The sequence below is a fragment of the Xenopus tropicalis genome, chromosome 7, assembly GCF_000004195.4.
Source record: "Xenopus tropicalis strain Nigerian chromosome 7, UCB_Xtro_10.0, whole genome shotgun sequence".
Classification (NCBI taxonomy): Eukaryota; Metazoa; Chordata; class Amphibia; order Anura; family Pipidae; genus Xenopus; species Xenopus tropicalis.
Genome location: NC_030683.2, coordinates 38802104 through 38830061, shown reverse-complemented (window position 1 = coordinate 38830061; position 27958 = coordinate 38802104). Strand labels below are relative to the sequence as shown.

At 39.7% G+C, this 27958-nt stretch overlaps 1 protein-coding gene across 1 annotated transcript; it reads left to right on the top strand.

Annotated features, from left to right (window-relative positions):
• Nucleotides 1–230: 230 nt before the first annotated feature.
• LOC100493823 (hexokinase HKDC1) lies at nt 231–27224 on the top strand. The gene is made up of 18 exons (XM_002936858.5): nt 231–499; nt 3483–3645; nt 4371–4519; nt 5702–5818; nt 6476–6571; nt 9138–9237; nt 9745–9928; nt 11924–12079; nt 12787–13020; nt 14234–14538; nt 14764–14912; nt 15668–15787; nt 16158–16253; nt 18052–18151; nt 20805–20988; nt 22352–22507; nt 24436–24669; nt 25777–27224. The coding sequence occupies exons 1-18, from the start codon at nt 437–439 to the stop codon at nt 25928–25930; spliced, it is 2760 nt and encodes a 919-aa protein (XP_002936904.3). The 5' UTR covers nt 231–436; the 3' UTR covers nt 25931–27224.
• Nucleotides 27225–27958: the final 734 nt, after the last annotated feature.

Sequence of the window (27958 nt, the reverse complement as noted above, 5' to 3'; positions counted from 1 at the left end):
TTGCCGAAGTCGCCTCTCAAGGCTTAATTGAAGTTGTACCCCATGGATCCGTGGTGTCCCAACCAATTAGACACTGGGTGAGTTTTATTCATGGGCCTGTTGTAGGTAAGGCAACTGCCCATTACAGCTGAGGAACTGAGTTTCAGGTAGGTGAAACCAAATGAATTTGAGCAAATGATTTATCCTGACAGCTCAGCCAATGTGCAGCAACCTGCAATAAAACTTAGCCAGGAAGGCAGGATGTTAATGATTGAACCAGCCTAGTGAATCAGTGCAGCTCTTGTCTTTGCATTTAAACCAATCTTCATTTGCTCACATCCCCTGGATTCATGTCTTCCGCCTAATCTTGTTCAGAAGAGATATTATCCTTTTAATGTTTTGTTGGGTGTGATTGTTTTTCTCTCTGCAACAAGGACCCCAGACCAATATTTGGAAAATGTTTGCTGTGCATTTGGTATCCTTTTTCTTCACTAAATTAAAAGAAGATCAGATTAAAAAGGTGAGTGTAGTGATTTCATTACAAACATCCCCTTCAGTTTAGAAATGGCATATGGAGAGAGAGCTGTGATGCAAAGGGTAACTAATTAATCCAGAGGTAGAAATATATGCTAGTTCTGAATATTACTTTATGTTAAGGCCTGGGATAATGTACAAAATTATATTACAGGTAATGTATACATTCTTCCAGATTCATTATCCAGAAAGTTGTGAAATACAGTAATGCTGTTTCCAAGAGTTTCTTAATCAGGCCAGAATTTGTGGAGAGGCCACAAAAGCCCTGGCTTAGGGTGGCACAAATTTACATTTTGCTCCCATACGGAGCAATGGGGACCTCTCATCACGTCTCCGTATGTGAAGTTAAAAGTCCGCGCATGAGCGCTTGCCTCAAGGGGGGGGGGGCACAGCAACGTATGGGGGCAGTTTTGGGGAACCCGTATAAGAAGTCCGGTGCTGTTCTTAATGAATGAAATCAGACTTTGTTTTGGCTCATTTCCCCTTTCCTATGTAATAATAAAACGGTAGCTTGTAATGATTGTAACTTAGCTGAATGAATCCATGTTGGTAGCAAAACAACGCTATTGGGTATTTTTAATATTCGTTTTAACTCAGAAGCCTTAAGGCATGGTGCTCACAGGGAAGTACGCCCCCAGATAAGTGACGTTGCTTCCAAAGGACATCGCGGGTGGGGGGGGGGGCGGGGGAATGAAACAGGGAAGGTTTTTAAAGTTTTAAAAAGTTTATTGATTATATAGGCGCCCAAGGGCCCCCCACTAAGGCTGCTACCCTAGGACAGGCCCTTGTTTGCCTATAAATAAATATGGCCCTGAATAGAGCCCATAGCTGTACTACTCGTTTATTTACATATACAGTAGTGTAAACGTAATGCTAGCTGGTGCTTTTTCTGCTCTATTCTCTTTTTCTATTCTAATGATGTTTTTTTCTATTTTATGTCTGTTCTATTTTGGTAGCCCATACATAACAAAGGCAAACTGTTAAAGTTACTTTCATTACCTAAAAAGGAAACAATGTTTTTTCCTATTGAGCTACTTTTGGCTATTTTAGGCATTGTCCTATTTCTTCTCCAATATTTCATGTTGCAGAGAGCAATTTGTACTGACTGGCATGTATTTTATCATTTGGCACTGAGGGGGAAATTGATACAAATTTGAGGTTGCATTTTTGTGTCAAAATGTGATGGTGGGTTTTGCCCAGATTATACTATTGTTGTAAAGTTTAATACCCCCAAAGGGTTTGGATTTGATTGAATAAATTCTAGATCTTGCAGGGATTCTGCAGAATCCTGAAGTTAGTTCATTCATACTGAATAGGTCATGTGAGGGAATGGAGGGCTACTGTGGCTCACTGCACCTCTGTCTTCCAACATCAATTTGACTACTATATCCAGAAGTAGAAATATGGCAGGAAGATGATGTTTTGCAAGGAGTGCAAGAAGTTTATGTATCGACTACTCCAGACTTTTCATTTGCATGAACTGTCAACAGCGCCAACATCCCAACCTGTCAGTGCTTTATGAGGGAGCTTTTCATTCCAACCCTGGTACAAAGATAACAGGCAGCAGTTCTCTTTGATTCTGACTGGGTCACCTAATTGCTAGAAATATGGCGGCCAGCAACAAAGTGATAATTTTGTATTGTGGCAGCATTTAAGTAAATGAGCATCAGTGGTGGAAAGATGATTTTATTATATGATCAGCAAATCTTTGCACTAGTTCCAGAATGTGTGCCGTAGCTTTTTTGTTTTATATATAAAAAATTCTTGCCCAATAGAACTGTTTTCTTTAATCGAATCTGATTTGTTTACTATTTGTAATAAGTGCCCTTTAATAGCTGCTGTTGGTATGTTTGCTCAGTACAGTACACTGTATTGGTGACACAGGAAACATATAAGTAGTTGTTTAAAAGAAGGAAACACCATCAATGGTGACACCACCCCGTGATTGTAATCGCTTACCTTATACCCTGGGCTGGTTGTTTCTGTTAGGAGAAAACTGCACCAACCCAGGGTACCTGCAAGTGAGCGATCCTCTTCCTTCACTCGTCTTTGGAAACCTGGGACTGCTGCATACGCAGAAGATTGAAAAAAATAACTTTCTTGTTTCTCACTCTTCTGCTCATGCGCAAGCACCGTGAAGGCAGAAGAATAGAAAGAATCACCGGGTCGTAGGTACCCCGGGAGTTATCTTCTAATGGGTGCACTGGCCTGGGGTATCAGGCCAAATAGTAATGTGCGGGCCAGGCTGATACCTGCAGAACCCACAGGTCTGTCGGGTTTGGACTGACCTTGGCACATCACTTGCGGGTCGTGCTCAGGTTCGGGTTGAGAACTTTTCACATTTTCCTAAAACAAATAGCAGCAATTACCAGGTGGCCATTTTCCCTCTCACACATCAGTGACAATTACATTTGTAAACAGCCCGCGTGCTGTAACATTCATGCAATGGAAATGCAGGCTTACAGAGGCAGAACTTACTTTGATAAAAAGTCCTGCTTGGATTGAGCACTGTGATGGTTAAAAAAAAAAAAAAAAAAAAAGGAGCAGACCACTAGAACAGAGTTTCTATTACATCTCTTCATTGGCTTCTAGACTGGAGGGCATGTTTAATAATCTGAGCCGAGAAGAACTGGGCATGCTCAGGAGCCAAAGCAAATTCCTAAGGGAGGGAGCCAATTGGGTTAGTGATAAGGGGATGCTGCAGCCTTACTGTTAACCTTTGAAGTGTGAGTGAAAGTGGGCTAAATATGTAATTGTAATCTAAGAACCACAGACATGTTGACTATAGGAAGCTGCACAGTAGCATTATGCCATTATACTAATAAACCAAAACTATTTATAGACTAACATTTTAGATTTGATTAAATATGACTTATTGTGTCCTGTATCCCCTTTAGCTTAGCATTGCATCATCCCCAGTTCATGTATTTTATCCAGTAAAGTATATTTGTATTTACTTCCATGATCAGGTTGATCGTTTCTTGTACCACATGCGTTTGTCAGATGAAACGCTACTAGATATAATGGGTCGCTTCCGAAATGAAATGGAAAAAGGCCTGAAAAAGGACACAAACCCAACTGCATCATTGAAAATGTTGTCGACCCATGTCAGATCTACTCCCGATGGTTCTGGTAAGAAGACTTCTTGTGTAACTTACTATGCTGGCCTTCCTTTTGACTACTTTTAGGCTATGGCCACATGGGGCTCATTCTCAGCCTGCAGAATCTGCCTCTAAGCTCCTTACCACGTGCCTGCTCCACATGCCTGCACCCAGGCCATTTTGTCTGTCCGGCTGCAGGTGCACAGAGCTGATTTCGGGCCAAAATGTATATTGGAGCATTGGGGCTGATTCATAGCTTAGTTTTATCCAATGTAGTTGGCCACTTGCAAAAATACTGCAACAATTCCGAATCTGACAATTTGCCATCATAAACTTGTGGAGATCATGAAGAAGTCAATGGCAGATGTCCCTTCCCTTCCCTGAAAGATCTTTCTTTGCTTCTGAACTTTAGAGGTTTTCGGAATTTTGATGTTGGTTTTTGTGCAACAATTCAAAAAAAGTCAATTATCATGCGAAAAAAAAATTCTAAGCATTCGTGGCTTTTCCCGCACATGCTTTCTCAGTTCAGATTTTTCAATAAATGACAGACATTTGTGGAAATGAGTTTGTTAGAATTTTTAATAAGGAAAATCCCATAGGAGTAAATAGAATGTGGGTGTATTAAGCTCTAAACGCTAAACTTAGTTCCACCGCTGTGCATGTACTCAATATCATTGCGACTATAGTTTTAGGGCTGCGCAGAAACAGCATTTTCTCCATATTTTTCTAAAAAAAAAAACTTCATTATATCCACAGAAAAGGGCGATTTTCTGGCTCTTGATCTTGGAGGCTCAAATTTCCGTGTTTTGAGGGTGAAAGTGTCTGAAAATGGAAAGCAGAAGGTGCAGATGGACAGTCAGTACTACCCCATGCCCAATGAAACCATGACAGGAAGTGGGGCAGAAGTAAGTATGGTCTCTCTCTCTTGTAATTAAGACATACATCATGTGGTCTTCCCTGTTTAAATGTAAAATCTATTTTTTTGTTTCCGAGAGAGGTGACGCTGACAACCAGAAAGCAATAAGCTAATAATATGTCTATAACATACTACAAGGTTTGTTTAAAGGACTGGTTCACCTTTACATTGTTTTTTTAGTATCTTGCAGGATGTCCTTCCTTGCAACCTTGCAATTGGTCTTGGTTTTTATAGATTTTGCATTATTTGCATTTCTCTTCTGCCTCTTCCCAGCTTTCAAATTGGGGTCTCAGACCCCGGCAACCCAAAAACAATTTCTTTGATAAGCTAAAATGTTATTGTTACTTTTTATCCTTTATCTTTTTTATTGATTACTAATAAAACTACAATTCATTTTCCAATGAATATGCATGGTAGCACTAGAAGCTCAATAAAAAGCGCTGATGCTTCCTGGTGGGGTGCCGAATAGGACCAGGTCCCACTGGGTTTTTTTCCCAGTGTCCCACCGGGCCAGTCCCTGACCCTGAATTCTGAATGTTTGTATGAATGTATTGAATGTGTCCTAAATGTTATTTTCTATTTTTGAATGAGCCCTACGGGCCTGCTTTTGCATCCCATAATGCTCTAGCACGTGCATCTGGAGAAAATGGCCCCTGTGTTCTGTGAGTTAACTTTATTGCAGACATCAATATGAGAGGTAAATTAGAAGAGATCTTACTGCTTAAACAATTAAGAAGAAAAATGCATGCAACATAGCTTCTGTAATTATTTTATGAAAGATATCCTGCTAAGTACAGTTTTTATGGCTCCTGTTTGATGGGACCAGTATAGTAGTACTCTCATGAAAAGGTAGCTAAAGCTTTACTTGCACATACGGCTGTACGTAGGTACCTATAGTACCTATAGTAGAGTAGCTATAGTAGGTACCTATAGTAGAGTAGCTCTGCTACAAGAGGACAAGACAGGCAATAGTTTGTTCTAGGTGCATTCTGTTTGTATTTACAAGTCATAATATTGCATTGTTCAGATAAATTAATAAGGAAAAAACCCTATTACCATCTATTAAATGACTGCCCTTTGGCTGCACTATTCAGAATCTTAATGCTTTGGGTGGGATTGTTTACATCCTCTTCCTTAAATTGTTTAATATGTATTGACTTTTTTAACTCAGCTTTTTGACTATGTTGCTGACTGCCTGGAGGACTTTATAAAGAAAAGACAGATAAAAGAAAACCTTCCACTGGGATTTACATTCTCATTTCCTTGTAAGCAGACTAAACTGGATGAGGTAAGAGAGTTGCCTACGTATGCAATATAGTACCTTATTATACCCAACAGACACAACTCCCCTGTAAGCGTTACCCAACAGATAGATAGATAAACAGCGGATTAAAAAAATATTAACAAATATTAACACATTTAATACTGTACATCTAAGGAATGATTTGTTAATAGAGCTATAGCTCCATTTGCCAGAGTCATAGCATCTCTAGGGTTGCCACCTCTGCTGGCTTTCTTCGCCGGGCAAAGGGCGGGTGTGATGTCATGGGGGGTGGGGAAGAGGCGGGGCTGTGACACCACTGGGCGGGGAAGAGACCTGGCCGGGGCTATGACATGGCAAACGGCGACTGCCCAATCGCCACGTCAATGTCCATGAGTCCTGCCCAGTTTTCCTAATTTGGGAAACCAGGCAGGAGGTTTTGACCTGGACAGCCTTCTGAAAACTGGGCTGTCCGGGGTTAAAGCCGCCAGGTGGCAACCATAAACATCTCCAATTCTTAAAATGTTTTTCAGTGTAAAATATTTTCACACACCTGTATAAATATGTCCCACTGGGTTTCCAAGCCTCCCATCTTTCAGCTCTGTCACATGATCACGCAATTTGCTTGTAAGACTTACTCAACTACAGCATTTCTCTTTTGACTTTTGCTGTTATTTTTTGAAGGGGGTACTTATTTCATGGACAAAAGAGTTTAAAGCAAGAGGGGTTCAAGGCTCCGATGTTGTTAATGTATTGCGCAGCACCTTGCAGAAAAAACAGGTAAGTTTTTGATAGTTTGGTTGCCACCAATACATATTTGCCATGTTAAACAACATCCATGTGGTCACATAGAAGCAAGTGTGCGAAGGAGTTCCATCAGATTTCTGATCACAATGAGGCAGTTGAAGTTAGGCAAAGTCTTCAGAAACCGAAACTAGCTATTATGTTCTTATATGCACTGCATTACCCACCAATACAACTCCAATACTGAGAGTATTGAACGTCCTTAGCAGAAAGATCCTTGATTCTTCCTTCCTCCAATAACAGACAGAGATGCCATCAGGAAACAAGTTTGTATGTTTCTATGTATGATATTTGAGGGCAAATTTATCAAAATGTGAAATTAGAGCTCATCACAGAAAATTTCACCCACTTCTTATGGCATTTTTAGAAGTGTATTTATCAAATACTTATCTTTAACTTTCACTCATCTGAAAGACACAGATAAATATACTCCCTGCCTGGTTTTTCAAATTAGGGAAACCAGGCAGGACTTATTTAGATTCACAGTGATAACTGGCCAATCACTGATTGCCATGTTATAACCCTGCCCCTGACATCATCGCCAGCACCTCTGATGTCACCCGTCAGCCCCTGTGCCATCACTGGTGTTAGTCAGTCTGAACCCAGAACTCTGGTGTGGCGCTGGCATGTTTTGACATTTGCAAAAGGTGACAACCCAATTGAAACTATGGGTCTCAGATCACATGGGCACTAGGTTTTTTTAGACTGCAAAACATATTCCCATTTAATGATTTCCACTAAAAAGCCTCTTTCTATTGAAAACAAACTTAATCTGACAAGCCTTTCTTTATTAGTTCCCTAACTCCTTTGTTATCCTTTAAAGAACTGGTTCAGTTTCTATAATATCCTTTTGGTAACCAAATGCTGAGAAACTATTCTACGCAGGCAATATATAAATGCTCACAAAAAGTCTTTGTTCTCTGACCTTCAGTTAGTTATTTATCCATGCACAGATAGCACAGATTCACTCCTAGGACACATTAGGTCTCTAAGTATCAAATCCCTTCATAAAGTCTAAATATATCACACTGGCTGCATTTCTCTAAGCAGGTCCCGACTTAGATACAGAATAGGCCCTGGTATTTTAAAGTACACAGAGGCCCAAACAGCCCCCCCAAAACAGCCCCAAGAAATGGCGACTGCGTATTGCATCTTATAGCGGCCCTTCTAGAATTTGCCTGAATCAACAGTCTGCCAATCCAGGCCTGTCTCAGATCTATACTTGTAGCCTTATAATATTATATTAGAGTAGTAGGACGCTGCCTGTCATAGTACAAACAATCCTTGTCCTCTATCCTACTCATCACATTTAATACATATTTAATATTTTGCAATATTAATATGTCATGCAGAGGATTTTACTCTTCAGCTTTCCATTTCTTTTTGATCATTATGGTTTTCTGTTTACACTTTTTAAAGTTGTCCACACTCAAAACAACTAGCTCACCAAGTTTAATCATTTTTAACAAAATGGAAGACCATTTCTCTTTGTTGGGCTCAAATCATTTTCAGCTATTAGACTTTAATATAACAGTATCAGTAATCAGATTTGGTCCTATTGTTGTAGTCAGTCTGAAATAGGATGGACCAAACCACCTTATCGTGGGACAAATGTGACAGAGCAACTTAATAGCAGCTACTTTTTCATGGCTACTAAATGCCAGAAAACACCCCGCCATACACAATACTGAGAATTGCCTCTGCTAAAACACATGTAGAGACAATTATCAGTAAATTATCAGCATTGACTATTTTGTAATTGCTACTAGTAGCTCTGTGTGTCTTCCCCCTTAAGCTGGCCATACACGAAACCTCATTCGTGCGATATTCGGTGCGTGTATGGCAAGTCGGCGAGTCGACCGATATCACAGGAGGCTGCTGATATTGGTCGACTCGCCGATTGGCCTTGTTAAAAGATTTTGAAGGCACCTGAGCAAAATCTGCCTTCAGGGCTGAATCGGCAGAAGGAGGTAGAAATCCTATTGGAACGAACCGATGGTCGCACAAAAGATCGCAAATCGCCACATGCGTGGCCACCTTTAGGCTAAGGACCCACGGAGCGGTTCAGTAGCCCGCGATAGATCTCTGTTATCAAGGACAACTAACTGCTCTGAAATGGCTTTCCATCGGCAACAATAGGAGTCACTGGTGGAAAGCCCTTTGCATTGCTTCGGTTTTCCGAAGTTGTGCAAAGTTGCCTGCAGGCAGAAACTTTGTGCCAATTCGGTATACGAAAGTGATCCAAAATGCTTTCCACTGGTGACTCCTATTGTTGCTTGTGGAAAGCCATTTTGGAGTGGTTAGTCGCCCACGATAGATCCCAGCTATCGCGGGCAACTAACTGCTCTGTGGGTCCTTCGCCTTAAAAGAATTTAATGGTCATTGATTGGAATGGGAGATACTCAGTGAACAGCAGATGCCAATAGATAGGTATCATTTAGCATCATGTAAGTCAGTTCTCCTGCTTGATACCCTCTACCAGCAGAATCATACAGAATAGAGAGAGCTTTTCTGATTTGTTGCATATTTTGTCTCCCATCAGTGTGCAAATGTGGATGTTCTGGCACTTGTTAATGACACTGTGGGTACAATGATGACATGCGGATATGATGACCAGTTGTGTGAAGTTGGTGTTATTGTAGGTATGTAACTGAACTTGTTTCAGGTGCATTATATTTAAAAGTCTTCTACCACTCCTCTAGTGAAAAATTAAAAGGCACAACATGTTTTACAAATCTTTTAAATTCTCCATATTTCATTTCAGTTTCTTTCTAAAACTAGCACTTTGTTACAGGTTTAGTCAATACCATTTTTCTGCTTAGTAGTAGGGCACTCCAAATTTTTGGAATCTGTTTGTTGGATGGGGAAATCTGTAACAGACATACAGTATGTCACCCCAGACAAAACAAGCAATTGCTATTGCTGTTATCATACAATCAAATGGTTAATGCCAATATAATATTTACATTTTAGCCTATGGCACTGACCATTTGATTGTATGATTTCTGCTCCTGCTGTTAGTATTTTTACTTAGATCACTAGTAAAAAAAAAATATATATATGAAACTGTTTGTGAAATATAATTTTGGCTTTTCAAACTGCTGTATTTGTTAGCACTTTTGACCAAATGGAACTCCCTGCTATTGTAGGAACTGGAACCAATGCCTGCTATATGGAAAACCTGAGCAATATTGACTTTGTTGAAGGAGATGAGGGAAGAATGTGCATAAACACAGAATGGGGTGCTTTTGGAGATGATGGTCTCTTGGATGATATCAGGACAGAGTTTGATGAAGAAATAGATTTAGGATCACTAAACCCTGGGAAACAACTGTAAGTAGTAACTGTAAAAAAATAAAAATTGCAGAGTGTGACATAAATGTCATTAATCATGTGTACATGTCTAAAATAAGTCTATAGACACATTAGGACTCATTTATAAACACTGGGCAAATTTGCACCTCGGCAGTAACCCATAGCAATTAGATTTTTCCAGCCAGTTGCAGGTAGAACAATGAAAGAAAACTTCTGATTGGTTGTCACCAACCAGGTGCAACTTTGCCCAGTGTTTATAAATTACCCCATTGGCTTTTATTTAAAAAATGCATTACCCACAAATACTCAGCAAAGTCATTCTTCCTCATTCAGCCTGACTAACAGTATTAACAGTTTTAATTTTATTGGCGGGATCATTGAGTGATGTCTCACAATAAAAAGTCACAATAAAAAGGAACTAAAATGTTCTGAAAGCTTGCTATGATTATCTTAGTTAGCCAATAAATGTATCACCTTTATACCACTTTTGTTATTTTTTATTTCAAAAGGGTTACCCTGTAAACATTTTTGACTCAAACTTTGTGACCACTTTAAATCACCACTTTGGTTTGTTTACCCTGTAGTCATGCACAATTTTCTCCCTTTTTGCTTATTTATTTACTCAAGTAGAGTAATTTTGGAAGGCTGTGGAAACCAAAGTTTATTGTAGCATTCATAGGGAGGGAGCAATTTATCAATTTTCAAATTCAAGATTTTTTTCATCATAAAAAAAATAATGATTAAACTCAATTAAGCCTTTTTTGACTCACTTTATGTGGACATTTTTTTTTCGGTAGAACTGTTAAGATTCTTTTGATTGAAAAGTTTGTGTTTTTTTGCTATGATGTTTGAGATTTGTTATGTAAAAACCTCATAAAACCCCAGAAAACTCATTACTGGAGGATCATCTCTCATTTTAATTAATTAACTCACATGCACAAAAATGATTTCCTTTCACTCTGCAATAATAGAACAGTGCTTTGTACTTGATCCCAACAAAGATATAAATAATCCTTTTTGAGTTTTTTACTTTTAAATGATTTTTAATACACTTAGGGGCACATTTACAAAAGCACAAATGCTCGAGCGTTCATGCGAACGCTCCGAGCGTATTTTCGCCGACTTTTTCGGGCGTCCGCACGACTTTTTCGTACGGCGCACGACTTTTTCCGACGTTTGCACGAAAAAATCGGAAAGGTTTTACCATTGTTTACAATTGTTCGGTACGAAAATTTTGTGACTTTCGGATCGCCAATACGATATTATCGTGACTAATACGATTTTTTCGAAAGCATTTTCGTGATATTTGCGATCTTCTGAAATTTTCGTTTCCAATACAATTTTTTCCCATTCGTGATTCGGATTCTTGGATTAGTAAATGTGCCCCTTAAGGTATGGAGATCCAAATTATAGAAAGACCCCTTCTGCGGAAAACCCCAGGTCCTGAGCATTCTGAATAACTGGTTTCATGCCTGTACCTCATGCATAGGGCTTACTTGTCCAGCCCAAAGTTGTTGCAGCAGGTTGTGTACTATAACTTCATGTCCACCTTCTTTTGATTTGCACATTCTGTTGATATCACCAGTAGAGGTCAGATAGTGATTTACTAAACATTTAGACCACTGGTGTCTTTATGGTGTTGATCTATAGTGGCAAAGCTCTTTAGCTCTGGGATATTCTAATCAGAGTAAAGTTCATTTCCCAATATGGAAAGTCTGGTTTTCCATTCTTTTGAAGCACTACATCTGTCAGGATTGGAATGTTCTAGAAGAGTAAATTGTTGGATATACTTTTAGTAATTTTTAAGTTGGAGTTCAACCTACTGAGCCTTCTGCTCTGCAGGCAGCTGCTTATTTATTTACAAGAAAGACTAGATGACACTGCATACTCTTGTAGTGGAAGCAAGTAATAATGACTTTCATAACCCTATTAATAAACATAGTTATTATAACAAAGACATAAGAATTGTGGTACCTTCAGCATTTGTTCAAGTAACATCTCTATTTCTACTAGGTTTGAGAAGATGATCAGTGGTCTGTACATGGGAGAACTTGTCAGACTGGTTCTCTTAAAGATGGCAAAGAAAGGCCTTCTGTTTGGTGGGAAGATTTCTAATGCTCTACGTACAAAGGGTTCCATTGCAACAAGTCACGTAGCTGCCATAGAAAAGTAAGATTGGGTTATACGGTAATACTTACACATGGGCTTTTTAATGTGCATATATTAATATATGTATGTTGTGTTTCACAGTTTTTTAAATATATTCTGTGACAAACATTTAAAAATGCAGCATAGGTTGGGATACAAATTCTTTAAACACAATGTTTTAGTAAGCCTTAGCTTGCATTAATGCACCATTCCTACGTACAGTGACCTGTTCCTATATGCTAGCATTGCTTGCAGAGGGGAATGCACACATAAACTGCAAGATTGAGGTCACTAACACTATGGGGTTTGCTCCCTCTATAGGTGTAAACCCCACTCCCCAGCCACTCTCCTACCTGCAGACAGGTAGCTGGGACGCTAGGGACACAGTTGGGTAAGGGACATGACAGGGGGCCAGTTAGGAGTCTCTGTCCGCCGGGCCCCTTTCCAAGATTATTCTGTGGAGGGGCCCAGTGCAGACTAGTTTATTTAACACAAATGAAATAAAATTGAATATCAGTGATTTTCAAATAAAAACAAACTGATTAAAATAATATGTTAATCAAAGTTAATTACGCTTGACTCATATATAGTGATATTTATAATCACATGTCTATAACTATAACTATGATAACATATAGTAATAGTAGCCACCTAAAGGTTATTTCGGTATCATGGTATTATGGGTAATTCTAATATATAATCTACTTCCCTTTTGTTTTCCAAAACAGGTACAAGGAAGGGCTGTATAACACAAATCAGATATTAACTGAACTTGAGTTGGAGCCGGCAGAAGAAGACTGTATAGCTGTTCAGCATGTTTGCACCATCGTTTCATTTCGGTCAGCCAATCTGTGCGCAGCTGCTCTTGCTGCGATCCTTGAGCGACTTAGGGAGAATAAGAAATTGGAGAGGATGAGGACTACAGTAGGGATGGATGGAACTGTTTATAAAACACATCCTCAGTAAGTTATATGATTATCTTTCTGTCATGTTGGAATCTGTGCTAAGTACTAGAAAAATCCTGCCCACAGATAGCATGCCTGAGTAACCTATGAGATTATGAATCCTGGCTTCCTCTTTACAGAAAGCCTAAAAGATAAAGGAATAGCAGCATACACACCCACTTACTATTATCCTAGGCTCATGTTAGCCATACTCTGCTTCCCTACACTCCCTGTGTGTTCCATACTCTGCTTGCCCTACACTGGCTTAGGAAAAGGGAGTGGTCAAATTAATATTAAAATTAGTTGCCAATGGGGTCCCGATCCGACTAATCCGGCGGACGCCTATACCCGTCGTTCTAATTCGATTGCTTGGCCCTAGGGCCAAACAACCAAATTAGCCTGATATCGCCCAACCATAGGTGGGGATATCGGGAGTAGATCTGCTTGCTTGGTGACCTCACCAAGCGAGCGGATCTTAGCATGTATGGCCACCTTAACTTTAGCGAAGTTGGGGAACAGGGAACCGTGAATGAGGATTAGTAAGAGCAGGATAATACCTTTAAAAGCACTTTCTGGGAAAGTGAAATTATTAGTCTAATTAGAAAGAGCAGTTTCAGCTCCAGCCAGGAGAGATTAGCTGGAAGTACTCTTCCCTACAGGCACTGTTGCCTTAGTATAGGACCGCAGTTAAGACACAGGTATCAGGTCAGTTCCAATCCCTGATCCATAGTCGGCTGGGATCCTTGATTGCTAAGGTATACATGCTGAGTATACATATACTCCCCACAGTGGTGCTGTGCTGTTTGGTTGTCTTTACCCTGCCCGCACTCCATTGAGGTGGGATAAAATGGTGGACACCATACCTTTTTACCTTCTGTGCCTATACCTGCTTATTCCTCTGAGAGAGTATTGTATAAACCTGCGGATCATTTGTCTTGGACAAATAAGTTATGTTCTGTTTTACCACAAAATAACCTTCTGGCACCCCTTCTTTCAATTGCTTTGCACACAGCATAAGTGAATTGTAGTTGCACTACACATCTTGGATATTTCCACCTAATGAAAGCCCATCTTGTGTGTTAGAGTCCTATGTACCCCATGTTCTGAAGCCTATCTAATTGGTCTGGTCTGTAAATACAGCCAAATAGTGGTTACATATATTTTAAAGAAAAAAAACTTTAATTTGTGCTTTGGCTACAGTATACATTTTAATTTATCAAACCTTTTCCAGATATGCTAAGCGGTTACACAAAGTTGTAAGAAGACTTGTACCCAACTGTGACGTACGATTTCTACTCTCAGAAAGTGGCAGTGGCAAAGGCGCTGCTATGGTCACCGCGGTGGCATGTAGATTACTGTCCCAGCACAAGCAAATCGATGAGATTCTGGCCTTGCTGCAGCTCTCTAATGAAAACCTCTTTGACATTAAAGAGAGAATGATGATAGAACTTAAAAATGGACTGATGAAAGAAACTCATGGTTCAGCAACAGTGAAAATGCTGCCAACGTTTGTGTATGGTACTCCAGATGGAACAGGTAAATATACACAAATAAAACACTCCCTATATTAATTGACATTCGTAATCAAACATCCACTTCTCCCTAAATGTACTGTGGTTCACTGCCACACCAGTGGTAATTTGGTTTTATACGTACATAACCCACGGTCTCCCATTATACATGCTTTATATTGATAGTTATTGTCATATAACTTTTACTGGTATCCCAGTGCCTTTCAATGAAGAAAAATCTCTATTGCAGAATGGGGAAAGTTCTTGGCCCTCGATCTCGGAGGAACGAATTTCCGAGTCCTACTTGTGAAAATACGAAGCGGACGGAGAAAATATGTGAGAATGTACAACAAGATCTTTGCAATTCCCCTGGAAATCATGCAAGGAACAGGTGAAGAGGTAACCTGGAATTTCAAAAAGCATTGTTATTAAAAGAGACTTTTATTTTTGTAGGAAGACAGGGGGAGGGTCTAACTTTTTTTAGTACTTATATATTTCCACACTAATGCATGTACACAAATGTGTGTATAGTTTCTGTGTATTAGTATGTAAGTACTTTATATATATATATATATATATATATATATATATATATATATATATATATATATATATATATATATATATATATATATATATATATATATATATATATATATATATATATATATATATATATATATATATATATATACCTCAACATTTCGGTCCCCCACAGGGACCTTCGTCAGGAGTGAGCAAAAACATATCCATGCTCTCTCTCCTGACAAATGTTCCTGTGGGGGACTGAAAGGCTGAAGTATATTTTGATTCATTACTTCTGTTTTTGCAAAATTCCAGTGAAATCTTGTGTATGCCGTATCTAGGAAATGCTCAGTGGAATGCAAAAGTAATTGTAATTATAAATCTGAGCTGTCAATCAGGCATAGAGCCGGGGCAGGCAATATATGACTGATTGCTCCGATTTAAAATGCAAGTTTCATGTTTAATTTGCAAAGGACTTTTATTATACAGCGTTTATGTGTGGGTGACAGGTCCCCTTTAAAGCTTGAGCATGGTATTATATAAAATGGGGGTATTTATGTGATGACAGTTTCTCATATGTCTGTATTTGTTTGTCATCTTTGTTTTTTTAAATCTCTGTTGTCTTCTAGCTCTTTGACCACATTGTAGAATGTATTGCTGAATTTCTAGACTACATGGGAATTAAAGGTGCTCCTTTACCACTGGGATTCACATTCTCCTTTCCTTGCAAGCAAGAACGAATTGATAAGGTAATGGCACCAATATGCACTGTACCCTCTTCTTGGTAATCTGAATTACTATATAACATACCAGTGATAGTAACAGATAATCTGCTAAAATTTAATATGGTCAGATCTTCTTTAATTCTTTAATTTGTATTGTGTTCCTTTATCCATTATTCAACATTCCTACAAAAATCAGAAAAAGCTGTGACTGTAACCTGTATCAGCAAGAAATTATATAGGCTGGTGGGATGGTATTTAGGGGAGACTAGTTGCCCGCGCCAAGGGAGATTTTGTCGCGGGCGACTAGTCTCCCCGTCTGCCACAGCCCTTAGTGTGGGGAAACAAATGTCAGCACCCAACTGGAACCCAAACCTCTACCGTTTCTGTTTCACAGGGAACTCTAGTTGGATGGACAAAAGGATTTAAAGCTACTGATTGTGAAGGTCAAGATGTTGTTGATATGCTAAGAGAAGCAATTAAAAGAAGGAATGTGAGTGACATAAAGCTAAACTCTTAGTTTTGCCTGTTCTTCTATTATTTATAGGAGTTGTTCACCTTGAAACTAACTTTTAGTATAATGTACAGGGTGATATTCTAAGGCTATTTGCAGTTGGTATTCTTTTATTATTATTTGTAGTTTTTAAATGATTTTGGTTTTTGTTCAGCAGCTCCCCAGTTTGGAATTTCAGCAGCTTTCTGGTTAATAGAGTTCAAATTACCCTAACAACGAGGCAGGGGTTTGAATGAGAGATTGGAATATGAATAGGAGAGGTGCCGAATAGAAGAATAAGGAATAAAAACGAACAGTAACCATAAAACTGTAGCTTAAAGGAGCAATAGTTTTTTGGCTGCTCGGGTCAGTGAGCCCCCATATTAAAGAGTCAGAAGAAAACAGCAAATAAAACCAAAACTATAAAAAATGAAGATCAGTTATAAAGTTGCAGTTGAAAGTAAACCAACCCTTTAAACTAAGGTTGTCGTTATCAGGCTTTGTTATAGTTTTAAGGTGGTGAGTGCCCTTAGGAAGGGCTGGAGATTTGTTTTCTTACTATTTTGGCCCTCTGCCCTGTGGTCCTAAATTGTTGCATTCATAGGTATTGATAAGGATACATTTTAGTTTTATGAAACTTACATTAGGGGCTGATCTGTTCATTTATGAAACCCCCAGGCTACAATGCTTCCCCTAGCTGTGGGGTTTTTTTTTAGTGATCACTGCTGATCCTCATATTTATTGAATTCCCTACTTCCCCAAGAAAAGTATAGGATTATGGGTCACTTGCTCACCTCCCTAATGCACAGGGTAGGGGCTTGGGGGCCCTACAGATCTGTGATTTTATTATCTCTGCCACATTGTGATTTTCTGGAAAAGACATAGCCTTAAGCTGGCAATAAATCTTGAGAAATATACAGATCTAAGCATTTATAGTAGAAAAACGCTTACCCATTGTACATGGTTGGTCCAGGTGCTCAAGCCCCAGACCGTCAGCATAGGGGAGCCACATAGGAATAGTACAAAACCTTCATACGATATTTCATACAATAATAGGGGTGCATGTATGGCCAGCTTAAGGCTATCTAGAAATCAAGTAGGAAGTTGGACAGGCACTCCGGAATCCCAAAGAAGTAGAATTGCTGCTCAGGTATTGCATAAAAGCAAGGTAATTTTATTTAAGTAATGCACATAGTTTCATAGCATTTATGTGCATTATTTAAATAATATTACCTTGCTTTTACTCAATACCTGAGCAGTAATTCTACTTCTTTGGAATTCCAGAGTGCCTGTCCAACTTCCTACTTGATTCCTAGATAGCCTTAAGCTGGCCATACATGCACCCCTATTATCGTATGAAATATCGTATGAAGGTTTTGTATGATAATCGGGGCACATACGGTGGATCGGCAAGACGACCGATATTGAAAAGCCTTGGATATCGGTCATCTTGTTGATCGGGCAGGACAAAAGATTTTGATCGGGGGCTATTAAAGGGCTGAATCATCAGGTAGGGGTAGAATTCTACCTCCATATCTGATGATTCAGCCCTGAAGGTTAGTGGAGGGTAGGAACGATCTTTCTTGCGACCAATGGTTGCAGGAAAAGATCGTAATTGTAACATGTATGGCCATCTTTACTGTAGAAGAGATAAGATAAGGCAAGTTTCAGCATGGGGTGGGCAGGCTCTGCTACCTTAGGTGGCCAAAGGTTCTAGTCTAGACCAACCCTGTGCACATTCCTTCATACTTCATTAATAAACATACCTTTGCTGTTGTATTTTTCTTTTCAATTTTAGGAATTTGACTTGGATATTGTAGCAATTGTCAATGACACTGTGGGCACCATGATGACATGTGGATATGAAGACCCTAATTGTGAAATTGGTCTTATTGCAGGTAATGTATCTCCCATCAGTTGAAAGCCATTGGTTGCATTTACCTGCACTACTGTATATGTGTGCATTGCCTGGGTTGTGATGGTTTTATCAGGTTTGGTACATCAAGTGCAATATACAGTGTGTTTAAACGCATTCTGCTTATAAAAACTGGCATTTGTGCTTAGTGACTAGGGCTGCATCAAATCCACAATTTTAGGATCTGTCTAAACCCTGAATCCTTTGCAAAAGATTAGGGTGAATACCGAACCGAATCTGAATCCTAATTCCGTGTTTATTTGACAAAAAGTCACATAATTTTAAAGAATCAGTTCAACGAGGCATGAATTCAGCCAAATCCTGCTGAAAAAGGCTGAATCTTGGCCAAATCCCGCATTTATCCTCCCACTTACATTGCAGACATAACATGCACAAAAATGCCAGCTATTCACTATCCTATCTGCACCAGTCTGAAGCAGGCGCAATTAATTCTGTATTTTATATCTCCTTATTAAAGGAGCACACCAATATCATGGGCTTATTGTCAGCAAAGGCTATAGTAAAATTTTACTTAACCAGCTGAAAACCTTTTTTATAATGTATAAAAATGTAACTGTACCAAGGAGTGCAGGGGTTCTGACAGAGGTGAGATGTTCCCCCACCTTATAGTAGAAAAGCTGATTCAGTATCAAGCCTTATGTAGGTCCGGATATTGGGCACCCCTAGGCCCCTGTCTCATCGTGTCACCCCTCCCCTACTTGCGTGGGCATATACAAATTTCTGTTGTGACATATTGAGCACTGGGGATTGGTGCACAGGTCTTCTGCACTTCCCCTGTGCTCCAGACCCAATTCAAACACAGCTGGGCAGCATGCCGCCCCTGAAGTCCTGCCGTCCTAGCTTGGGCTTTGGTCTTGCCAAAAAAAGGTCTAGTAACTTATATCAACCAATCAGATGTTTGCTTTACAACAGGTGACTTTATGAGCTTCAGTATTATTATTTCCTGTTATTTATATAGTGCCAATACATATCCGCAGGGCTTTATAGAAAGTATTCATCATTCACTGCCCCAGAAGAACTTACAGTCTAAGGTCCCTATCATATTCACACACACTTTGGTCAGTTTATTCAGAAGCCAGTTAGCCTGCCTGTATGTTTTTGGAGTGTGGGAGGAAACCAGAGTACCTGGAGGAGACCCATGCAGACATGTGGAGATCATACAAACTCCTTGCAGATAGTGGCCTGGTGCTTTTTATAGCATTTAATTAATACAACAGAAAAAAGTGTCATTCAGTTTAGTACCAATCCCAGACTGAAATCAGCCATTTCTAGTCTATACAGTAATAGTGAACTCTGGATGAATGTCTAATAAGCTACAGTCGCTGTAGCCTTATTTTCTGGAAATGTGGAACAACTGCCTTGTATTAGATCAGTGTTCCCCAACCAGTGGCTCGTGAGCAACATGTTGCTCCCCAACCCCTTGGATGTTGCTCCCAGTGGCCCCAAAGTAGGTGCCCATTTTTGAATTCCTGGCTTGTAGGCAAGTTTTGGTTGCATAGAAACCAAGTATAATGCCAAACAGAGCCTTCTGTAGGCTGCCAGTCCACATAGGGGCTATTAAGTAGCCAATTATAGCTCTTATTTGCACCTCCAGGAACCTTTTTTTTCATGCTTGTGTTGCTCCCCAACACTTTTTCCATTTGAATGTTGCTCACGGGTATAAAAGGTTGGGGATCCCTGCATTAGATCAAATGTGTTTGGTCTTAGCAAATGTACAGAATTAGTTATGCAACATGATAGTTGCAGAGGAAGGGAGGGATGTACATAAAGCTCTGAAGTGTTTATCGATCAGCGCACATTTGCATGCTGCATAATCAATGAGCACTTTAGGGTTGAGCTGCTTTTTCATGTGCATCCCCTTCCCACTTATTTCTCTCTGATTGGTTAATGGGATCTTGAAAATAACATATAATGCAAAAAATGTGGGTAGAAATGGGCTGGTATTACAAATAGTGATAGACAATGTAGTTACTGGTGAATTTAAAATATAAAACTTGTAATAACTTGTCCCCTGACCTGCCTCTGATCCCTCCCCCCCACCCATCCCACCTCCTATACCCTCTTCCAGCTCTATTTCTAACCCACCTTGCTCTCTATTTCCCCTTAAATGCAGGCCACCAACATCATGCCCTGCCCCCACTTATTTCACAACCCCGCTTTGACGTTACAGACTTGCCCCTCACCCTGGCTGGTACATTGGAACATTGACAAAAGGTGGCAACCCTAGGCGTAATTAGAAGTTACAATACATACACAATATGTTATACAGAGCTCTCAGACAGGCCTTCCTGACTATGCCCTATTGGCATGCATTACTGTTGTTGTTAAACGAGTGGATCATTACATGTCTGGCCTGCTTTATAGTTATGCCACTCACTGGTCCCCAAAGCAAAATCATTTTAGGGTTTCCTTAATCTTTGGAAACATTTTTCATGAAAGTGCTTATTGGTGCTCTACTGGGACCCTATACCTGCTGCGTCCCCCATCAGTCAAAGGATCTGCTTCCTCTTTTGTTACTCCTCTTGTCAAAACATTCTACATAACGTAAATATGTATATACAGCAGGCTGGGTTTATGTGATGTTGAAGATAAATGCAGAGTCTTCTCTTATTCAGGGACTGGAAGCAATGTCTGTTACATGGAAGAAATGAAGAATATTGAAATAGTGGATGGAGATGAAGGTAAAATGTGCATCAACACAGAGTGGGGAGGCTTTGGAGACAACGGCTGCCTGGCTGATATTCAAACAAAATATGATATTGATGTAGATGAAAAATCATTGAATCCAGGGAAGCAGAGGTAACTCTCTCAACTTCATAAAATTGGAAGTTCTTTTCTTTACAGTATGTCCCCCAGTGTCTTGGTGAGATGATCAAATTTGTTTTAAAATACCCCTTAACATTACTGTATTGTTGTAGTTTTCTTATTATTATGCAGAGCTGCAGTCTTTACTATTCTTTACTAGAGGAGTGGGATCTACAAGCTGAACTTTAACTATCTCACATACACTTTCATTCAGAATTTTGGGTGCCAGTGGTTTTTAAGCAGGAATAGTAGATTTATTGGAAAACTAAGTTACTGAGACAGGGTACTTCACTTGTGCACAAAATATTTGTGGCACATCATAATCACATTATAGATACTTACACGTACCTGCCCCTGCATACTAGGATCTAACAATGTGTCGCAAATAGATTTTGCTCACTCTCCATGAGTCCTACCCTCTTGAATCCATAATGTCTGGTGGGTGTCACTGGGAAACAAGCCCACCCTATAATCTCCTTGGTGGACCCCAAATCTCTTCTAAATAGCTCAGGCTCAGTGGCATAACTACATATTCAGCAGACCCCATTGTATATGACCCCCCCCCCCCAAATACAGCAGTGAGCCAGGGGATGTGGGGGCCCAGACCACTGGGTCTACTGTATTGTAATCCCCCATCACCAGCCGATGTGGAGAGACTGTTTGCACTGGGCCCCTCCGTGGATGGTTTTGCAGGGGGGGGGGGGGGGGGCAGTGCTTAAAAGGTACGCTACTGTTCAGACTCACAACATCTAGAGTTTTTTTATAACAGAGGGTTCCTGCTATCTAGAAGTCTTCATTCACAGGATCCATCCCCCAAACTTCCTTTAAGGTGTTTGGTCTATATTAGTGTTCTAGATTTTCCTTACTGAGGCTCTAGGCTGACAGTACATCCACCCCCACCATAGAGTGGAGTCCAAAAAGGCTGAACCCCATACAATTCCTTGTGCCCATAGGAACACAACCCTCTCCCACGATATAGACAACACTACAAAGTAGGGAAGGTTACTTCCTTCACATTCCCTACACTTACACACAAAGTGTATATGTCTTATGTGGCAACTTCCAAACAAACATCATTATGAGCTGAACGTACACTAAACAGAGGTGTTGTGCTACCAAACATAGCCTACCTACCTACACTTATATACAGTCAGCCTCACTGATACATCAACCAGAGTCTCCATCTTACAAAAATGCCTAAAGCAATGGCCAATGGATTGCACATATTAAGCATAGCACAAACTAACAGAAAAGACCAAGTTTTATTTCAACCCATATGGATTTCAATTAGATTAGAAAAAGTGCATTATTTGTATCCTTGTATGCTCTGCTACTGGAATCATCTCTTTTCTTGCAGATATGAGAAGATGACAAGTGGAATGTACCTGGGGGAGATAGTAAGGCAGATTCTGATTGATCTAACAAAGTGTGGCCTACTGTTTCGTGGACAGATTTCAGAAAGACTGAGGACCAAAGGAATATTTGAAACAAAATTTTTGTCCCAAATTGAAAGGTGAAGTTTTAGCACATTTACAGAGTAGTTTTGCTGTTACCAAAAGCAGATCAGGGGCGGTGAATGGGGTTGGCCCCTAGGTGGTGAAATTGTAAATTTGGCGTTGATTGTAAGATAATAGTTTTAAACCTTATTGTAGTAAATAATGTTACTTGAGGTGCATTTGGAAGTATCAAAAAGACCACAGCACATGAATATACAATATATACCAATATATATATAGTAAGCACAAGCAAACCGCACTCACAGGACTTGTATGAAGCAAAAAAATGGTGTTCAATTCAATGTTTGGGCTTAGACTCAAGCCGTCTTCGGGACCGCGTGTCCTGAAGTCTAAGCCGAAACATTGAATTAAACACAATTTTTTTGCTTCATACAAGTGAGTTGCACATAAGACATATACACTGCCCATTTTCTTCTGTCTTCTGCTGTCAGCCAATAACCCTTCTCCATTTACATCTATTCTGTCCCTTCTATTGCTCCACTCTCCACTGCTAATTCTCACTTTTTCCCCCTCTTACATGCTTTTATTTGTTTTATGCGCTTCTCTCCATTCCTACATTGTCTTCCACATTTCCAATCTACTGTTCTATATATTTCCTTCTACCTTCACCTCCTCCTTTTTATGCTATTTAATTTATTTTAATCACGTTTTTCCATTATGGTAAACTTTTCCCCCTTCTGCCTGTTCTCCTCTCCTACTTAATTACTGGTGCCCCCCCCCACATTGCTTTTGCTATATCTCCCTTTTCATGAAAATAGTCTTCTTGGTCCCATTATCCTACCCTTCTTTTTCTACTCTCTGCCTGTTACCCAGTGACAACTAACGGCAGCTGCTGTGAATAGGTCCATGAAGCAAATGGGCCCTACAGTCTGGCCTTTATAGCTAAATTATGCCATAGTGCTAGTTCTATTAAAAAGGCCAGTATATTTTCATTATAAGAACTTCTTTTTGGTGGTCTACTATTCTATTTAATACTTGGTATACCAGCCACCTTTCTGCAGGATTCCTAGGTTACTTTCTCATTGGCTCTGTGGCTATATATTATCCAGTCACTGAGTGCTGTGTGAGCCCTGCAGAAAGGCAATGCATTGAATACCGAGTAGAAAAAATGAGTCTGACAACATGAAGCCAACTGAATGGGAAGGTATCTGGTCACAATGGTTCCCCCATGTATGTGAATTATACAGAAAAAGACTTATATATAAGTATATATTTAAAATGCAAATTATGCATTATTATAGACAGTATGTATTGGGGAAAAGCAGGTCAGTTTAATTAAACATCCTTCTAATCATGTATAATCTGCAAAGGTTACACCATGCCACATCCAAATGGAGACTGATTAATGTACTGACAAACACATTGATCTGTTTTTTCAAACCACATGTTATATTTGTTATATATTATCAAACCACCACTGAAATATAAAAATAAGTTACACAGAAAAAAGTAAATTTATGTCCCACAAATTTTTCCCTAAAGTTATTTGTATTTTGAAATTGCCATTAAACATACAATAGTTTTTCATGACTTCCATTGATTTGCATTTCATGTGCAGTGGCACACAGATGGAAGTCAGAATACACAGCCAGTTATTGATCCACCTGAGTTCCTATGAGGATACACAGAGGCTGGTTGGGGGCTGGGTTCTAAAGACTAGTAGACAAAGCATAGGATAATAGCAGTGGGCATAAGCACAAAAGTAATGCGTGCATTTGCCTGTGGTTTGAATGTGCTCTGAGCCTTGTACTGAATAATAAAATCTGGTGCGAGGTACAGGTCCAGTAAAACATCATAGCAGGTCCTGGCTGATAAATACACCCATAACTGGGCACATCATAGAAGCATGTTGTAATATGAAAATATTATGTAGTTTAAAATATATTTATGCTAAATTTTAATCATTATTCCCTTTCTTGCACAGTGATCGCTTGGCACTTCTTCAGGTCAGAAAGATCTTGCAGCAGCTTGGTTTAGACAGTACATGTGATGACAGTATAATTGTGAAAGAAGTTTGTGGGGCCGTGTCAACGAGAGCAGCCAAGCTCTGTGGTGCTGGTTTGGCAGCTGTTGTGGATAAAATCAGAGAGAATCGGGATCTGGAGCATCTGAAGGTCACTGTTGGTGTAGATGGGACACTGTACAAACTACATCCTCAGTAAGATTTAGTTCATCTCATGTGCATTATGGTGTTCATAGCTACAACCCCTTTATGCCTTAAAGCAGTGGTTATATGACTTTTTTTTAGTTCAAACCTACCTTGGAAGTTCAGCATTTCTTCTGCCCTCCCCCTTAGTTTCTAACTAGGTTGTACAACATTGGAGCATCAGTCATTCAGCCACATTTCCAAGAAGATAAGTTTCCACTCCATATGTCACCTTTATAAGCTGGGCTTTCAGGTGTATGTAGGACAAAAAGTTATCCCCCATCAGCCTAAACTACCTTCATTCTATGTCCCTGCCACTACCAAGCTCCAGGGAAGCCAGACCCACAGTTTTGTCACACAATGTGAACCTTCTGCTACCTCTTAGGGTGAAGACACATGGAGCTACTTAGTAGCAGCTACTTTTTCTTGGCCACTAAACGCCAGAAAATACCCTGCCATAGACAATACTGAGAGCTTACTCTGCTAAAACACACTTAGAGACAATTGTCAGTAAATTATCAGCTTTGTCTATTTTAGTAGTCATTATAATAGCTGCTACTAGTAGCTCCGTGTCTTCACCCGTAAAGCCAAATACTCTACTCACTCCCCTTTGGCTCCTAATAGGTTTTCAAGTGAAACTTATTTAAGGGGAACTAATGTAGTTAATTTGCCTACATTCTACCTCTCTGTCAACTGCAATCTGAAATGATGTCTGGTTCCCTGAATTCAAAAATCACTGGCAAGTAAAAACCTGGATCAGTTAATGGCCAGACTCCTTTGTAATTATTATTTAATACTTGTTTTCCATTCTATTACCTATCTCCCAGTCTATTGTTATAACCATTCTATAGTTGCTAGGGTCAGTGTCAACCAGATAACAGTTTAAATTTCAGGCTGGAGAGCTGTGAGCCCCAGCTTTCTTGTATTTTCTGCATGGCCCTATTCTCTCCAGCACTGCCTTTTATAAGTCAGGATTGTCAAAGGTGTGAGTTGGTAGATTAGAAAATAATGAATAGAGGGTGGGGTCCTGTAAATCTGATTGGTATTTAGTAAATCAAATACAACATATTTTGTAGGTAAAAGGTTTTATATGGTCATACCCTATTTCCTTTGCATTAGTTTCTCAAGGATTCTTCAAGAAACAGTGAAAAAGCTGTCTCCGCAGTGCGATGTAACATTTATGTTGTCGGAAGATGGGAGCGGAAAAGGAGCCGCCCTCATTACAGCAGTGGCCAAGCGATTTCACAGCCGTGGAGAAGAGGAGACAAAATGATATTATTGTACAAGGGTTCGGTGAAGGCGCCAGCCACCTTGCAGAGAACAGCGTCTCTATAGTTGGTCTAACTTTTTCATTAACCAGAGCACTGCCTGAAAATACCAAAAACTACTTTTTCTACATTAAATATTTGCTGGATATCTGTTGAATAACACCTGCTTTAATTTCAGATTTCTTGTGCTTATTCTCCTCTTTTTTTCTGGGTAGGCCCTCTTATAGGCCAAGTGCACATAAGCAGATCATCCACTTTCCTCCTCCTGTGGCTGAGGAACACAGATCCACTGCCATGCACACCTTCCTGTAGTTCCACTGGCCGGCATGGCCTGTATGGAGCTACACGGAGTGGATATTGGCGCTGAAATGCAAATGTATGCACTTTTTCACAGATATCTGCTCCAATTATCGCTAAACAGGCTGATGCTGTTCCTCTCAGTAGGACTCAAAAAAAAAAAGAACATGTGAAAGCGGATTTGCTTTCCTTAGCCTGAGTACAAAACGCAGGTGGAGGCAAAAGGTGATCTGCTGACTTAGCTTTCAACATGGTTACAGATAACTGAAAACATTATTATAAAAGTCACCCTGCTAATGGTTTCAGAGGTATTCATGGTAGCTCTATTCATGGTAGCACTATATACCTACATAACACTAGCATTCAGGCAATACCCCCTTCAAAACAAATTATATGGGGCCAGCCTTTCCAATTTGGGAACTTGATCCTAAATTATCCCAACAGAAGTCATGACCACAGTCACGACACATACATGGTTATAAATGGTAAGAGTACTTATGGCTAAAGGGTAAAGGGTACTTATGGCTAAAGAGCCAATGAGAGACACTGATTTTTTATTGTATTTTTTTTTTAATAAGTTTTTATTTAGAGCTTTAACATTTTAATAACAGCAGTTTAGAGAAAAAGAAAGTAAGGAAGAGAGAAAGAAGACGGGAATAGATAGTTTAAGCGGCGAGCCTGGCAAGTTTATAAAGACGCGCATTTAATTTTTGTTTTATTTAAGTCATTAATCCCAGCAGCAAAACAAAGACAAAATGCAAGGACTGTCCCTGCAAAATGTCTATGATAATATCACCTTGGTCATGGCACCCATTGGAAATCACTGCCACAAAGCATAGACATTTGCATAGGCATCCATATATGTAGTGTTTGTCTCTGTGTTCCTCCCTGGGGAAGCTGAAGAAAGAAAATTGCTGAGTGATGTCAACTTTACTGGCTTTTTGTTTTAAGAAATATTACATTTTTGTATGAAAAATAAAGTGTTTTACATTTTAATGTTTACATTGAGCTGTGTATTGTATGCTGAATAATGTACTAAAAAGGGACTTTAAATATTATTTTTTTCATCTATTTATCAGTGTAAGTCTACCAGTCAGTTATGAATTAATTAAACCTTCTCTCCATGCAAATTTGAAGCTATCAGTATATATTACCATTCTTACCAAATATCAGTACTTTTCAGTTCACCAAGATTCATGCAGATAGCGTTTTTTTTTTACAGCATTTAATCGATATAAGTCGCAGCCTGCTAAGATGCCATAATAGCCAATGGGAAGTGTAACTTCAGCTTTTAAACAAGTTTTTCTTCCTGCGGTCAGTTTTTTTTTCTACAGTTTAGATCAGTGCTGTCCAATTGGTGGCCCTGCAGCCAGCCCACAGCCCAACCTTGTGTGGCCCCTCATCTGTCTGGCTGCTGTGACTGCTTACCTTTGTGTAATCTTTTGTAAACACCTGTATGGTTCACACCTGCAAGACTCTGCATTGTTCACAACTCAGACTCAGATGTTTACCATCCCCATTGTTCACCTGTTCACACCTTCGCAGCACTGGCATTGTGTCACTGTATGTACTGTATACTCTACCTGCCCTATGCTGTCTGTGTGTGCAATACTATGCCTGCCCTATGCTGCCTGTGTGTGCCATATTCTACCTGCCCTATGGTGCCTTTGTGTGCAATACTCTGCCTGTCCTACCCTGCCTGTGTGTGCAATACTCTGCCTGTCCTACCCTGCCTG